At 38.7% G+C, this 16,828-nt stretch overlaps 1 protein-coding gene across 3 annotated transcripts in view; it reads left to right on the top strand.

Moving 5' to 3' along the window:
• SLC24A2 (solute carrier family 24 member 2) overlaps positions 1 to 16,828 on the top strand; it is a 127,203-nt gene that overhangs the window by 68,572 nt on the left and 41,803 nt on the right. For 2 of the 3 annotated variants that reach the window (XM_076362351.1, XM_076362350.1), the window contains one exon: positions 11,518 to 11,568. The exons of the other annotated variant lie outside the window; for it this stretch is intronic. In XM_076362351.1, coding sequence (XP_076218466.1) covers positions 11,518 to 11,568 — 51 coding nt within the window. The remainder of the gene's footprint in view (positions 1 to 11,517; positions 11,569 to 16,828) is intronic. 3 annotated transcript variants of the gene reach the window in all.

The following is a 16,828-nucleotide window of genomic DNA, read 5'->3' as shown; positions in this document are numbered from 1 at the left end:
GAAAAGCATGGAAAGTATTTTGTATGAAAGTGTCTGCCGTGAATAGTAAGCCTACCTTCTCCCTAGAAGCTATAGGTTACTTTAAAGAGTGATTCCTTCAGGGCTGTGGAGGAGGGTTTTCCTCTCTGGAGGTTCCTACCAGTACTCTGTTGAAAAGGGAAGATAGCGGTGATGAAGTGAGGATTCAGAGCACCAGTGCAACCTGAAGCTACCTTGCTTTTCTTGCACAGCTTTAGTAGGGTACAGGAAGAATGAGATCTTTTCCTTATCATGCCACCCCTTTTCTGTCTGCTGATAAGGTGCCACAGGCCAACAAAACATCTTCCACAAAGGAGGATTTAGCAAGATGCTGACTCCCTTGCTCCCGTGTGACAAGGATATAACTCATATGCAAATGGCATCCTCTGCATGAAAATGAGTGTGATACAAATCTCTGTCATATCTCAGTCCCCAGTCAGAAGTAGGTATCTTTGGCAATTCTCCCCTATTCCCACCTCTAGTCCTATTTCCAAAGTGGAAAACTACAGGACGTACTTCTGCAGAAAAGTTGTTGTTTATCTTATATGCTTTACTTTTTTTTAAACATAAATATGGTGCATGTTATTGATGAGAGTAGTAACCTTCTGTTACACAAAGCTGAGCTGACAATTCTGTTACTTCCCTCAGAAGTAACAGAAGCAGAAGCAGAAGCAGAAAAATATGGTACTGTCACTGTCTGCTCTGACAAAGAAAAACCAGAAACCTGCATTCATGCTTCTCAGGAAAATAAAGTGATGTGATCCTCAAAGTTTTTGACATAGTAGTGAATTATTTATAATTGCTCACTAGATCCTGTTGTGTTCCTAGATACTGATCTTAAGAATTTCCCAGCTTTTCTGTTCACCTCAAACTATTTTGCTGAATTTGCTGCTGTTACTTGTGTTCTTTCCTGAGATGTCACAAAAAATGTCAGCTTACCCCAAAGACAGCTGACAAAGGTTGGGTAACCATCACCTGCCTGGTCACTCAGCAGGCTCCCAGCTTTGGTCTCATTCTGCAAAATCGTTGTGCTCTTGTTCTTCCTTTGGCCATCATGCTGTACCATCATGTCTGTGCTCACTCCCATTGGGAACCTTTTTTGGCTGACGCTGTTTATTTGTTATATCCTCAAAGAAGTAAGGCCAGGCAGCTCAGCTTACACCAACTCGTGGGTAATGTTCAGCTCCTGCATTGCTGAAGTAACATGAGCACTTCCACTTTCCTCAGTTCCAGTGTGTGGATGCTGCAAGACTTCAGTGCACTTCCTAGCACCATGCCAGAGATGAAAGAAATAATTCTTCAGTGGCTTATAAGCACAACAGTATTTTATCTAACACGAGGAAATATGCAAACCTAGACAAAATTAATAAAAATAATTTTGTATGTTATTAACTATCTCTGCTCTAGATCCTTCATCAGTCTTGAGTGTCCTTTAGGCATACCCGTGAGCTTGCAAAGGAGCTCAGCATCCTTCTTCTTGCACACTTCTTGTTACCCAGCTTGTAACAGTTCTTGCTTCCTCTTCTGACCCACCAGGGAAAAACAGCCCTCTGAGCAGGGCGCTCAGATCATTTTGGCTTTCTCCTCTGCTGAAGGCTGAAATGTTTGCAAGAGACTTCTGCCAGAGAAGATGGGGGCTCCCTGCCAGGCTCACATACAAATTAATAGCTGTTAGTTATAATCTAGTGTCTTCCCTTTATCTCCATGCCATGGTATCTCAGTTTGATATGAAGATAGGAAACCAATAAAAAGGGCGATTAGGCTTACCTTCAGAATGGAGTGTCATGTCTTACAAAGGCAGATACTCATACCCTCTTTACGCAGCTAGCTTTCACAGAATTGTGGGTTTTTTCCATGTAGGTTGGAAGGGACCTCTTGTATTACAGAATTCAGCTAGTTCAACCCCCTGCTCAAGCAGGATCAGCTAGAGCAAGTTGCCCAGGACTGTGTCCAGTCATGTTTTGAATATCTCCACAAATGGAGACTCCACAATCTTTTTGGGAAACCCATTCCAGTGTTTGACCATCATCACAGTAAAAGGTGTTTTCTTGTGTCCACATGGCATTTTCTGGTTTTTAATTTGTGCCCATTGGCTCTCCCCCTGTCAGTGAGCACTTCTGAGAAGAGTCTCGTTCCCTCTTCTTCTTTCCCTCCCATCAGGTATTTATACATGTGGGTAAGATCTCCCTGAACCTTCTCTCCTCCAGGCTGAACAGTCCAAGCTCTCTCAGCCTCTCCTCATATGAGAGATGCTCCAGTCCCTTGTGGCCTTTGTGGCCCAGTGCTGGACTTGCTCTGGTATGTCTACAACTCTTACAGTTGTAGACATGTATCTTACAACAATGTTCTTGCAACAAGCGAGCCCAGGACTGGACCCAGCACCCAGATACGTCTCACCAGCATGGGATGTCGGGAAAGTATCACCTCCCTAAACCTACTGGCAATGCTATGCCTAATGGAGCCAAGGATGCTGTTGGCTGCCTTGGTATTTCTCATCTCTCGTCTTGGCGGACATGGTATTTTAGATAGCCTTGTTAATATCTGTCAGAAAGTTGAGAGAGAGAGAAATTAAATAGCTGTTTCCCACAGTATTACTTAATGATTTCAAAGCCAAAAATGGATAGCAGTTGAATTTACAAACTTTCATGTAGCACACAGAAGATATAAATGTCATTGTAACAGCTGTGGAACCTGAGCTGTCTATGGAGATGTGTGCCTTTGGCATAAAGAAAATGGTATCTTAGGCTAACGAAGAGAATTTTATTATGAAGTTTTGGTTCAGCTGATTTATCTAAATGTCAGTCACAAAGGTATATCTACAACTGAAGAAGCAGACTTTTTACTGAGTGAGTTTATTTAGCATACATGCAGGGACGACTTCATTCTTGTCATATTTTGGGGATGTTGGTCTTGCTTTTTCTAAAGACAGTGGCTGTACTTTCATGACTGTAGGGTGAGCAGGCTTGCAACTTTTATCCTATCCACAGAATGTGTCTATAGTTAGTGACATGTGTCAAAAACTGGGTATGTTTTTGTTACACATAACTTAGGGTGCAAAGAAACCCTTACAAATTTCTCTCAGAATGGGCAGTTCAATTGCAAAATGTAGCTCTTTGTTGTGATGCTTTCAAATTCTGCAGCAATAAATGTCAGGTCTGCTTAACTTCAGATGGTCCCAAAATACAGAGAGAAGGCAGCACTCATTGCTAGTTTCACTGATAGAATTTCTAGCTACTTAAAAATTGAAGAACAGGTCTCCCTTTAAAATCAGTATTGCTCTTTGTAGGCAGCAAATTTTAAATAATGAAAGTTTTCTGATGCCTTTTTTAATTTTTTAAAATCTGAAATTTAATCCTTGTGTTTGTTTTGTGGTAAATGTTAGTTTTCACACCAATTTATTTCTGCATGTCATGTTTTATTCTTTTAACTAGAATCTACTCAAGCTGCTCACTGCAGGCAAAATTCTTGTCTCTCATCTCCATGATATTTTCCAGTGATGCCCTGTTCTTCAGACAGCATATTCTTCTTGGGATTCCCTACAGAGTGTGCAAGGAAGACATGAATATTTAAATACAAGCTTGATCCCAGAGCAGGGTACAGCTGTCCTGACTATGCATTTCCATGCTTAATGGCTTTAGCTTCATTTTAAGTTTCTTCCTAACTGAATTTCCTTGTTAAAAATGTTAACAACAAAGAACATCAATAATTTATAAACCTGTACAGATCAGGGAATAATAGTAGCTATGAGGGACTTTCTATTGAAGCTGAAAGTGGAAGATTTCCTTTAGTACAGTTTGCACATGGCATATGACTTCATCCTCCACAGGCTGGTTGGATTTTATGACTGGATAGTGAGAGGAACGTTTGCTGCCCTTGCATTATTGTCCTTGGACATACTGAAAACCAGAACTGCTGGAATTTATTGCAGTTGGAGTCATATGTGTCCAGTACCCCACAGTGTCTGGCCCTGCAGACACTCGATGGAATCCTGACCCCATCAGAATCAGTGGTAAAGCTCCCAATATCATCAGTAGGATGAGGTTTTCACCTCTACATCTTGGAATTCCCATTTTTGTGAACACTTGAAAATTCTTCAAAGATAAATACCCCCTTCAAAGTCAACGGGAATTGTGTTTGATCCAGCCAGGGTCAATTCTGTTATATATTGGTTGTCTTTTGGTGTTATTACATTCTAGGGAATATATGGCACCTACCTGTCTTCAAGAGTTTGGTGGCAGATGGCACAAAGGTAACTTACAAGTGAAAGAAGATGGAAAAGGAAACAAAGCCTTCAGGAACAAGCAACTTCATGCTTTTCTTAAATAAAAAAGAAAATCACCTAAAAATATCAAAAGCAGGGTCTGATACATAATAGTAATTTAAATTACTTTCTTCTCTGTTGCGTATGTGTGTTAATAACATGCCATTGATCAACTCCTCAAAAATATTTGCCCTTTAACCCATATCAGTCAAAACCCTGTGGATCCTCTGACAAATTTCCTTTTGTCACCACAAGAAGATTTGCTAGACAGTATGGGCTGTAAAAACAGTGCGGTTTCAGTCTTCATTTTAAATGCTGCACTAAGAGCAAAGTAACAGGCAGATCTTGCTTTTGGGTGTTGTGAATATCCTGAGCTGCCCAGAACTCCACTGATGTGATTGTATAAATTTTTAATTATATTTCTATTCACACTCCAATTTGATAAAATTGCAATAAACTAATTATAATAAAAGCAGACAACTTTAATAATATTATTATCAGGACAAAAACACCTACAATAAAAAACAGAGTAAGGACACGTGAGGAGAGAGAACAGGAATAGAAGACTTGCAATTTAAAGACAAGATGAAAGGTGACCACATGTGTTTTTAGACCTCAGATGCACAAAGTATTACATAATTTAGTTACTCCCAATGTACTGCCTACTGGTCAAGTACCTGAAAGTCTTCATTTATATGATTTTCTTTATTTGCTTAGGAGTATTAATAAAGCAGCACTGGTAGTAGCATAATCTAAAAAGATGTAATACTAAAATGCATGCAACTATTATTACTTACTGTATTACTCAGATCCAAAAGGCTTCCCTTTGTATTTTTCACTGCACCAGCTCAGTGGCAAAGCCTCCATTTTGCAAGAACTGGCAGCTTGAAGGTCCACAAGTAAAAATGTAGGCTACCACATTTAATTATAATTTGCATAGTTTGGATTATCTGGAACTAGTAGGAGAAAAAGTCTTTTGCTTTTTAAAACAACATTTGTTTTCTGTCCTCTGCATTCTGCAGTGATGGTACATACAAACTCCATACAGCAGTCCCAGTCTATCCCAGATGGGATATAAGTACTCCATGAGAAAGTTAAGAGGTTTATGGAGTTCATTAAAGGTGGGAGTCAAAATTAAGATGAGATTCACTGAAAGAAAATTATTTCAAAAGAATTTTTCCTTTTTAAAATTCATAATGCCTGATATCCTTCAGTTGGTGGGATTTTTTTGTATTTTGCCTCAAATAGTCTATGTACTATTATCTTTTATTAAAGATCTGCCAGAGGTTAGGACTCTCATTTTACACCTGTAATGTTAATCTCCACTAGATCTTTCACAAATTTTTAGCACTGAGAGTTCTTTGTTCCTAATCTAACATCATTGATGAAACCAAATCAAGCTTTCATTCCAGTTTAGATTGGATAACCACTGCAAGTTGTCTCGCAAGACTTTTGAAGTGGCCTCCTTTTTTTGTTTATGGATGAGTCTCTGATCATCTAATTGAATTTTCTTAAGACCATGACAGCTAGAAGAAACGACAGTAAAGATGAGGGAAAGACAACCTAGTCCTCCTTGATGTTATAATATGAATTCCTCTAAGTCCTTTGACCTAAATCCTCAGCCTTCTTTTAAAAAAAATGCAAATAAAAAAAGGAGATCCTGATAAGCATGATGACAACAGTAAGTGCAAATCAGAGGTCATATCAGAAAGATGTAAAGGGGAAGAGTGGATTACCAAATTAATGACTTTGACTGTCAGGAACTTGCTGACCTTCAGAATTATGTGTGCAACCTCTCGCACAAAAATTCTCTTCTGGCTCCAGTACTCGGTTAGGCTTCATGTTTACAATCTTTTTAATAATTATTTGCTTGCTTTTAAGTTGCAGTTCTTGGCTGCATGCTCATTCTTAATTTCATTATCGGTTTTGAGCCCTTCCTCTCTCATTTCACTTCTCCTTTATGTCTTATGTATTCAACCTTTTGGTAGGTTGAATTTATGGGTATGAAAACTCAGGAAAAATATATGCTCTCCATCTGCTTGTTCCAGAATGCCTCACAATTCCTTTTAAGCCAAGCTCCCACTGATGCTGATAAAGGATTCTGCCTTGACGCCTTCATGACTGCGGAAGTCAAACACAAGGAAGGTCAAGTAATTGCAATGGTGGAATTGCACTAAAAATTCAGGGATTGCCTTCAGTGATTTCTCTTTAGCAGTTTTGTTTTGAATAAAAGATATGTCAAATTTGAAGCTGTTTAATTACCTTGGAGAAGTGTGACATGAATTTTCATACAAATATGTTTTTTATGCAAAGTGAAAATCTTATGCTTGTTGAAGAAACCCCCAATGCATTACTTTGTTTTGAGAGTCTGAGTTCACATTTTTCATGAAGGGATACACACCTTTAGCAATGCAGGTTGCCATCTCTAAAATAGCTGTATGTCTTATGAGTATTTTGAGAAACTCTGAGCCAGACTCATTTCTGACATAACTAGGGACAACTACAGTCTGTATCCGAGATCTTTGTAGCAGGAGAGGAAAGAGAAGTACTGGCTACGCCTTCCTTCTATGGCAGCCTGGGGCACTACACTTAAAAGGCAGAAATGAATATTTCATCACAGACTGTACCGAAAACACTTAGTGAGTGAACATTGAAAACAAACTGAGTAATTAGATATATTATTTCATAGAATCATAGAATAGTTTGGGCTGGAAGGGACCTCTAAAGGTCATCTAGTCCAACACCCCTGCAATGAGCAGGGACATCTTCAACTAGATCAGGTTGCTCAGAGCCCCGTCCAACCTGACCTTGAATGTTTCCAGGGATGGGACATCCACAACTTCTCTGGGCAACCTGTGCCAGTGTTTCACCACCCTCAGCGTAAAAAATTTCTTCCTTATATCTGGTCTAAATCTACCCTCTTTTAGTTTGAAACCATTCCCCCTTGTCCTGTCACAACAGGTTCTGCTAAAAAGTTTGTCCCCATCTTTCTTATAAGCCCCCTTTAAGAATTGAAAGGCTGCAATAAGGTCTCCCTGAAGCCTTCTCCTCTCCAGGCTGAATAAACCCAACTCTCTCAGCCTTTCTTCATAGGAGAGGTGTTCCATCCCCCTGATCATTTTCATGGCCCTCTTCTGGACCTGCTTCAACAGGTCCATGTTTTTCTTGTGCTGAGGGCTCCAGAGCTGGACGCAGTACTCCAGGTGGGGTCTCAGCAGAGCAGAGTAGAGGGGCAGAATCACCTCCCCCAACCTGCTGGCCACGCTTCTTTGGATGCAGCCCAGGATACAGTTGGCCTTCTGGGCTGCGAGCGCACATTGCTGGCTCATGTCCAGCTTTTCATCCACCAGTACCCCCAAGTCCTTCTCGGCAGGGCTGCTCTCAATCCCTTCACCCCCCAGCCTGTATTGATACCGGGGGTTGCCCTGACCCAGGTGCAGGACCTTGCACTTGGCCTTGTTAAACCTCAGGAGGTTCACACAGGCCCACTTCCTGAGCTTGTCCAGGTCCCTCTGGATGGCATCTCGTCCCTCTGGCATGTCGACCACACCACTCAGCTTGGTGTCATCTGCAAACTTGCTGAGGGTGCACTCGATCCCACTGTCTATGTCATTGACGAAGATATTAAACAGTACCGGTCCCAGTACGGGCCCCTGCGGGGCACCACTTGTCACCGATCTCCATCTGGACATTGAGCCGTTGACCACTACCCTCTGGATGCGACCATCCAACCAATTCCTCATCCACCAGACAGTTATCCATCAAATCCGTATCTTTCCAATTTAGAGAGAAGGAAGTTGTGGGGGGCTGTGTCAAAGGCCTTACAGAATTCCGGATAGATGACATCTGTAGCCCTTCCCTTGTCCACTGATGTAGTCACTCCACCATAGAAGGCCACTAGGTTGGTCAGGCAGGACTTGCCCTTGGTGAAGCCATGCTGGCTGTCTCAAATGTAATTTGAAATTACAAACAATGTAGCACTGTTGACTAACATTATTCTTTCTGTTTACTTTGATATGGTGCGGCACCTACATACACAGTAGAGAACAGTAGGTAGTAAGGGAAATGTTGTTGTAATCCTTCAGGAATGTCAGACAGGATTACCAGGAACTCTCTGTTCTCTTCTGGTGTAAAAATATGCAGAAGGGAACAAATTGATTCAATGACTCTGTCACTGTTGAGGATCAGCTGTTAAGCCGCATCTCTGCATCCTCTTCGTTTCATGTGACCAACAGGGCTGCATGTACCGGCTGTCAGCCAGTCTGTCTGCTACGACCTCCCTGTGGGAACTGCATAGCATGTTCATGAAACTGGAATTATCAAATTTTAATAGTGTTGGATTTTGGGGTATTTTTTCAAGTACCCTTTATCACAGTATTTCAGATTTCCATTTCCATTTGAAATCAGTTTATTTTAAAAGCTCAGAACTTTTTCCAATACAATATTTTTTTCAAAAAGTACTTCAATTCAGTTTGAGTTTACTTAGAGTCATATTGAACAGAATCTTATTATAACAGGAAAATTCAAATATAAATACCAAAGAGCCGATTTAGTCCAAATTTTACAGCAGAAGCCAGTGCAATATATTGGAGGCAGACTGTATAGAAGCAGGCCTTTCATGTTGCTGAGCAGCACTGACCCAAGTAATTTTGAAATCCACAAAATAATTCATGTGGGTACGTGCAGCTGAAGTTTTCTTGCATCATTGTTCTGCATTGCAGTCAGTGGGTTGGTGATTGTATAAAATGTTCTGCTCTGGGTATAGGACTGTAAAAGCTTTGAGGAACGTAATCTCACCAGCAAGATTAGAGTTTTCCTGGAAAAATTTTTTCTAACTGCAAGTATTAACCTAGTTCAATCCTTGGCGTGTTGAATTGCTGAAGTGCCCAGAATGTGATTATCATCAACATGATGCACTCTCATGCATCTCCTTATTTCTTTTCTCTTCGGTCTCTGTAAGGTCAGAGTTTCCTTTTTTCTTTCCTGTTTGTCTTGTATCTCTCACTTCAGATGGGAAGCAAATAGATCTAAACCAGATTGCCAGTATGTCAAGTGGCCCGCCTTTCTGCTGCTGCTTTTATTTCTTCTGGAGATGTAGCATAATTCATCATTGTTGTTGGCTTCCTCTGAAACCTCTTCTGCTTCATCCATTAAGTCAGAGGCCTCATGCTATCATTCTGTTAATTCTTAAGTTTGTTACTATGGTACAACCTTCTTCTTCTCAACTTCGTCCTTCTGCACCCCCATCCTTACTCTTTTTTCTCCATGAGTTTATACAGCCCCTCTCTGGCAGTGCTGTCTCCTGCATGTACTTCCATTTCTCTGATTACTCTTGGACGCCTTTTGGCATCTGTTTTCCACTCCTGTCCTCATCCTCCAGTGGATGCCTCACCCCAGGTTCTAGCAAAACAGACCCCAGACACATCAAAACAGAGATCAGTGAGAATAAGTTTAAGCAAAGGTGCTGGTGGTAGTCAGCAGATACTGAGCCCTAATTAAACAGCACATGTGGTCCCAAATGCTGTACGCAGGGAAGTCAATATTGAAGTTATTGGGAGCTCTTCCCAGGTAAGGAATTCAAATCTTTAGGACTAAAATCAAGATGGTAGGACAATAGCTTCTTTTATGTAAAAGCAGCTACAAAAATTATGTTGCAACACTAAGAACATTTTTACAAAACAGTATATGCATTGTATATCATTATAAAACAATATATTAAATTCTGTCTTTAAATGATGTCTTTTTTGCTTTAAGAGAGACTTAATGTCATATTCTGTTGGGCATACTTATATGCAAGTAAGACTGCATTTTACGAGCAAGAGTATGTCAATATTTGTAACTGATTTTGATAAAGTATGTCTATGAAAAAAACATTAAAATCCAATCATAATTATTTTGAAAATTTAACAGTGATAATATCCTGTATTTTTTTGTTACATGGCATAAAGCTTTCTCTGTCTCTGCAAATGATGTAAGAAATGTTCATTTGGCAGATTCAAGTATCTGCAAATAGATTTTAAAAAAAAGGATCTTTCAAAGTATCAGATTTCCATATCATCACAGTATTTTACAGTTAAAAACTAATAGCCAGACCTCTATTGAAATTCACCTGTGTGGAAAAATATTGAAAGATTAGAGGTTCATCAGCTAAAAACAAATTAATTGGACAGCATTTGTACATTTAATTGCTTAAGCTGTTTCATAAACATGAAGAGAGAATATTTCCAAAGAAAACAGCACTACCAAACTGTTAAATATCCATTTTTTAATGATTACAATCTATCAAAGGTTGGATGCTCAGAAGCTCAGTTGTAAAACTTTACATAAAAGTGATGAGTGAAATCATCCACAAATTCCTCAGACAAGTCATTTACAAATTCCCCCTTGTGCTTAATTTTCCTCTGTCCTGTTTTGTAGACCTACGTTAATTACTGTATTTATATATATATTTACATATATGCCAAACTTTAAGAAAAAGGCACTTTAAGAAAGGAAGTGTAAAGCCACACCTGGAGAAAAAAAGGTGATTTCATGCAAGATTGTATCACACAGAAAAATAATAGTAGCCCTAAAGATCTGGCGATCTCTTCATTCCATTCTTTTCTCTGCCCTGCTAGAATATAGTAATGCAATATATTCAGATCTATTTAATGATTTATTTAATTTAGGTCTCATACCACCAGATGAAGTGAATAAGTACTTTTTTTCTGATTTCACAAGTGACAGGAGAGTGGTTAAATTAAGTAACCCCTCTAAAGCAAGTCAACATCAGCACTGGTATCAAAACAATGTTTGTGGGACAGCATTATGAACAGTTACTTAGAGTATGTGTTCTGAGTTTTTTTGTTTAATTTGGATACGTTAAGTATTTGAATGGCTGACCTGGGGAATGTTAAAAGAGCTTAATTTCCAAAGCTTCTGCTGATTAGGTACTGTCAAGGTTTATTTTCTTTTCCCAAATGTAGAGGCACCAGATTGGCAATCACCTTGAAAAGGCTGAATTTTCAGATTTCAGTGCTTCTCCTACATCTCACTTTAGCAAGTTACTTATCTAAAGCCAGTGACTCGTGAAATTTCGGGGGGGGAAGGCACTGCCATTTCTGTAATCCGTCTTTTGCTGTCCTGCAGAATTTTTTGCATGATCACTGTTTGAGTTTATGAAGCACGTGCAAAAACATGTACATTTCTTGAATGTCTGCTGGTTCCTTATCTTTGTGTCTTTTACTGTGATGTTGTAGAGCTTGGATCATATGGAAACCTAAAATATTATGACACAATGACTGAAGAAGGTAAGAAATATTTTAGAATTGTTTGTATCAGCTTTTTTTGAAGCCCTTTAAACACCTTTTATGTGTTTACTTTTTCCTTCATTTTTCTTAGTCCTATTTTCAGTTTCTCCATTTTTGAATAACTCCTTTTTGCATGTCTTCATTGACGGTGCAATCCCTTATGGCTCTTTTTTCTGGTTTTTGTTTTCAGCATTTCAGTTTTGCTATTTCATATAAGGAAATACAATGGAATGCTTTTATTAAAGAACATAGATGCAAAACCACACTCGCAAATGATACAGCACAGTGTAACATAGATTGTAGATGCTTATTTTATGCCGTGTTTTGCAGTGCATTCAAGAAGATGAATTAATTTATGGATGTTCAAATCACTCAGTTTGAGAACAATTATTAAGTGACTTCAGTTTACTGGATTATTCAAAAGTAATGAATAAACTTTAAAAACTAGGCATGACTATTCCTGGAGTATTAATTCTATGCTTAATTGCAATGCAAAAATTATGCAATTTAAAATCCTGATTCTGGCAATACAAGAAGGAAGTAATCAGGGCCTGAATCAGTGCTCAATGAAATCTCGGGAAATTTTTCTGCTGATTCAAAAGCGTTGCAGTTTATTATACTAATTCAGGAAAGCAGTTAACTGTGTACTAAATTTCCAGCACATGCTTTCAGTCCTAGTACGGTCAGCATTTCTATAATTTGGAAGTTTCCCTGAACTGAGACCTGATTGTCTGTAGGATCAAGGCCTCTTGTCCAGCTCTCTGATTATAATGCCAGACAGATGGTTTCATGAATGTTCAGTTTAGTAATTAGTGACGTATCTGAGGATGGAGATAAGCTTGAGGGCTGTAGAAAAGTTAGCTGCCTATTCCTGCTTATTTTTAGTGTTGGGAATATAAGACAAATAGCTTAATTCTCTGTTTTTAAAAACACAGTTATTTTCTAGTTTAGATTAATCTTGAAGTTAAAAAGGTTTTAAGAAAACCTTAATGATATTTCTCCGGGGGAGGGGAGGATTGATAACTTCTGACTATTTCCCATTTTCTGTATCTGCTGTTGATACTCAAATATAACCATACTATTCTGGGGCTGGCTGTAGGAGACAGTTCCTTCCATCGTTGTGCCTGATTTTGGAAGATGCTGTTTTCTTCTGTAGCAGGCATGATCTTATAGGACAGTCTTGCTGCACCACCCTCCGTTGCCAGATTCACCATCTGATTCACAGGGGTGGCACTGATATAAGAAAAGATGTCTGAGGGGAGATTTTACCGGGCAAACAGTGGTGTCCATGTTGTTTAAACACACCTCTCAAGCACCTGAAATGAGTTGTTAACGCAGGCCATTCAGATACGGCTACCAGAGCTAAAGCTTTTGCAGTATGTCTCATCTCAGTCTCCATTACAATCAAGATGCGAAGGTCATTTCTCATTGTAGCCTCAGAGTTGAGTATATTAAGGTTTTTATTTTTTATGCTGAAGTATTAAATCTACCATTTCAAAAGTAGTCACTACATTAGTAGCCTTCTGAAATTCATAAATAGTCTATTGACAGTTAAATGTAGCTATTTGTGGGAAAATATCCATGCAAGTATGATACATACAATATATGTATATATTAATACTGTGCCTACGCTGAAGTAATGCTGTTAATATGCAGTGTCATCTCAGAAAGCACCCCTCATGATTAAATAATCCAGGACCATACCGTAGCAATAGCAAAAATCCAGCAGCAAAATTCTTCCAGTAGCAAAAATAAGAAAGGAAGCTCTTTGTCTTTAGGAGTATTAACAGTAACAAGAGTCTATGATACAGTTTTCCTTCTAAAATAGAACAATCATCATTGTTTTCATGTCTTTCACAAAGCAAGTAATGAATACTGTATCCCAGAAGCTGTATTTAGATCAAAGTGTGCTATATTTTGAACTTTCTGTTTGGATTTTCAAAAGTACAATCACTATCACTCTGCATCACACTTAGTTGCGTTATCGGCTTTCCTCTTTCTATTCATTTTTTGACTGAGCTTTCTATACATTTTGTACAGAAAGTTAGTCACAGGAACATGTAAACCCAGTTAGAAATCCATGGATTTTTTTCTAATATAGTACATCCTTATCTCCAGGACCTCAAACCCTGAGTGGAGATAGGTAGCAAATCTTTCAGTCCTCCTATGGAGAAGCACAAGCACATCTATTCTTGCTGCTATATCAGAACAACCAGAGACAAAAAGTAATGGTTAGGTCACAATACACAATCAGATATAGCCTAATGGCCAGAGGGCCATTGTGCTCCAGGTCTTAGAAACTGATCTCTATTATTTTGTTTGCTCCTATTTGGTCTGAAAGTGACTTTAAATTAATTGCAGATTAATCAGGCCCAACTGGGAGAGAAAACATACCCTACCAGATGGGAAGAGACCTTCAGAGTAATCTTGTGCTGTCAAGTAACCTCCACCAACAGCCTACAACATGACAAAACTGCTTATATTTTCATTTGATGCTTCTGTGTGATTTTAAAGTTAAAGGAGAAAGCATGTGAGGTGGATTTCTGGAATTGGTCAGTTGTGACCCACTAGTTGTGTTCCACAACTAGCCACAAGCAGGACTGGGAGGTACAGTTCAGACTGCTCAACAGCCACAGATTTGACACCACTCTTCAGACTCATGAAAGCTTGGCCATAGCTGCATAGATGTAGTAATTTGCATTTGATCAGAGACTGAAAACTAGACAAATGGTAAAGTCTTGAATTTTTTAAATGAGTGAATTTCTGAAGATAAACTATTTTCCTATCAAATCAAAGGCTTTTCTGACCCAGGGAATCTGTAGTCTGCAATTTAGATTGTAGTCGGAGGATTGGCTTTTTAATACATCCTTGATCAGGAGGAGAATCTCTGCCAACTGATGCCAGCTGGAGTTACTCATGCAGATCAAGGCATATCTATATTATACAATACTGATTTGTTTGCATATATTCAAATAAAACCAATTTAGTTTTAAGCTACCTTCCTTGCTAATCACTTGGCCTTGATCTCCTGTTCCTTCTACCCCATTCTTTGTAAACTAAAATGAGCTGGAAAATCTGTCTGAGTTCAGCGAATCTAGATTAATTAAGAATTTTCTGTAACAATCTATCCTATTTTGGGTCCGTGGAATCAAGCATTTTCATTCACCTAAACTCTCATGGTACCAAATGGTGTGAAAATTACCGTTAGGTAGTCAGACCCATAGTACATAGGACTGTTAAAGAGGAAACATAAGCTCCTACTTTCTCCTAGGAAGAATAGTAACATAAAATGCCTATGGATTATTTTAGTAACCCCACCTAAAGATGAGAAAAAAGGCATGACAGAAGATTTATGCCAAAGATGAAACCTTTGGGGCTTTCTGTAAATTTAAATGACTTAGAAATATCTTGAGCTGGTCCTTTTTCCTGGTGGCTCTGTGCTTCTCCTTTGCTGAACAAGTTTTGATTTGGTTTGAAGGAGGAAAATGGCGGGGAAAGAGAGGGAGGAGGCATAGCTCTGCTGTCTTTTTACATTCACTGTCTTCATGCAGGCTAGTACTACTGCTTTCCTCAGTTTCATGCTTTTGATAGTCGATATTATGTCTTTTAATCATTTTCTCGCACTGTTTGTTACCTACACTAAGTGAATCAAATGGAAAGTAATGGTGTAAGACCATGTAAGCTGAACCATGCATGTACTGAGAAATAAAAATAAACCAAAATAAAGTTTCCATTTCGAATGTTGAGGTTAATTTCCATGACAGTGACTTATAACTGTGGAACAGTCTCCTGAATGAAGCAGTGTAACTTACAGTGTTAAAAGTCAATGTAAGAAATTCTTCCTAAAGATGGGAGGAGGCTTTTGGAAATGTGAAAAAATTGAAGACAACTTCAGTTAAGCTGATCTGAAACAGTGTGAATCTCTGTGGAGACATTTTCTTTTCAGTTCAATAATGGCTCAAGTTTCTCTATTAAAAAAAACTAAACAATTTCAAACAATCTCAAACAAAAGACTAGAGCATCCTTATAGAATTCTGCATCACTTTAATTAAACTTTTTTAAAGGAACCTTAAATTAAAAGGTCCTACACCATCCTGGAGTAGGTGGAGACATGGATGGTTCCACAGATACTTCTCAGAAAGTGTCTCAGTTGCATCGTTTGCATTGCTTGCAAAAAATGCAGTTGTGTATTTGGGGCATCACAAGCCAAATTCTCAAACATATGAAGCTGCGTTGGAGTCTGAAACCTAAAGCAATCCTTTAGCAAACTGACAAAAATGTTGTATGAAAAACATGCAGGCACCTTTCAGTATCTACACATGCTTCTGGATAAGCACTTTTTAAATGCCCCTAGTGTTTCAAAAGAAGTTAGGAACAGACCTGACTCTTAGCATTTCAGCTTAAAATGTTTGGAAATATGATTTGCATTTTTTCCTCTGTTTTTTCTTTCTCTTATCTGATACCCCAAGCAATTCCCTTTCTCTCTCTCTCTTTTTTTTTCTTTCTTTAACTCTTTGTTTCTTCTTCCCCTTCTAACTCAAATCTCTGCCACTGACCCTGTGCACTGAAATAATGAGATGGCTTGGTATTTATGATTGTGTTCTACACTTAGATACTCTTCTGCAGGCAATTTTACTCTAGGTACCATGTACCAAAAAAGATAATCTTTGCAATGTATTGTGAATGGCTAATTATTTGTTTGGAGCATGATGTGTTTGTGAAAAGAGAGGGGCTGCTGAAAGGACAGTACTGCTTATTAAATCTTCTTGGTATTTTTATTACTTTCCAAGTGATTTGCTGTTGACAAATTAATTCCACTGCCCAGCAAATGATAGCTGCTAGTCTCTGTGGACTGTGCATATGCTTCTTCACATACAAAAGTGTTGGTACAGGGGTTTGAAGCTTCCATTTGTGAGAAGGGAAGAGAGGATCTCTTTCTTGACTAACGATTTATTCTTGTCTGTCTTTTATTTTAGCTTGGAAACAGTGACTTATCCAACTGAGTTCATTCATGACTTCCCACTGTTAATCAATTATGTGATTCCATTGAAATATCTTTTGGTCTTAAGCCTGCGCTGTTTTTGCTGCAGGGACACTAGCAGTTTTCAATGGATTTTTTTAGCTGGAGGTGAAGAATTAAAACAGTCACAGGCCCTGAATGGTAATAGTGTTCTTAATTAGAAGTGTACTGTACTATAGCCACCAGTTACACTTTTTAAAAAGATAAAAAAAGACTTAAAGAGCAATAGCGATGAGGATA

This window comes from Aptenodytes patagonicus, chromosome Z, assembly GCF_965638725.1.
Source record: "Aptenodytes patagonicus chromosome Z, bAptPat1.pri.cur, whole genome shotgun sequence".
In the NCBI taxonomy this organism is placed as follows: domain Eukaryota; kingdom Metazoa; phylum Chordata; class Aves; order Sphenisciformes; family Spheniscidae; genus Aptenodytes; species Aptenodytes patagonicus.
Note: the sequence above shows the minus strand (reverse complement) of the source record. Positions and strands in the feature narration are given on the sequence as shown.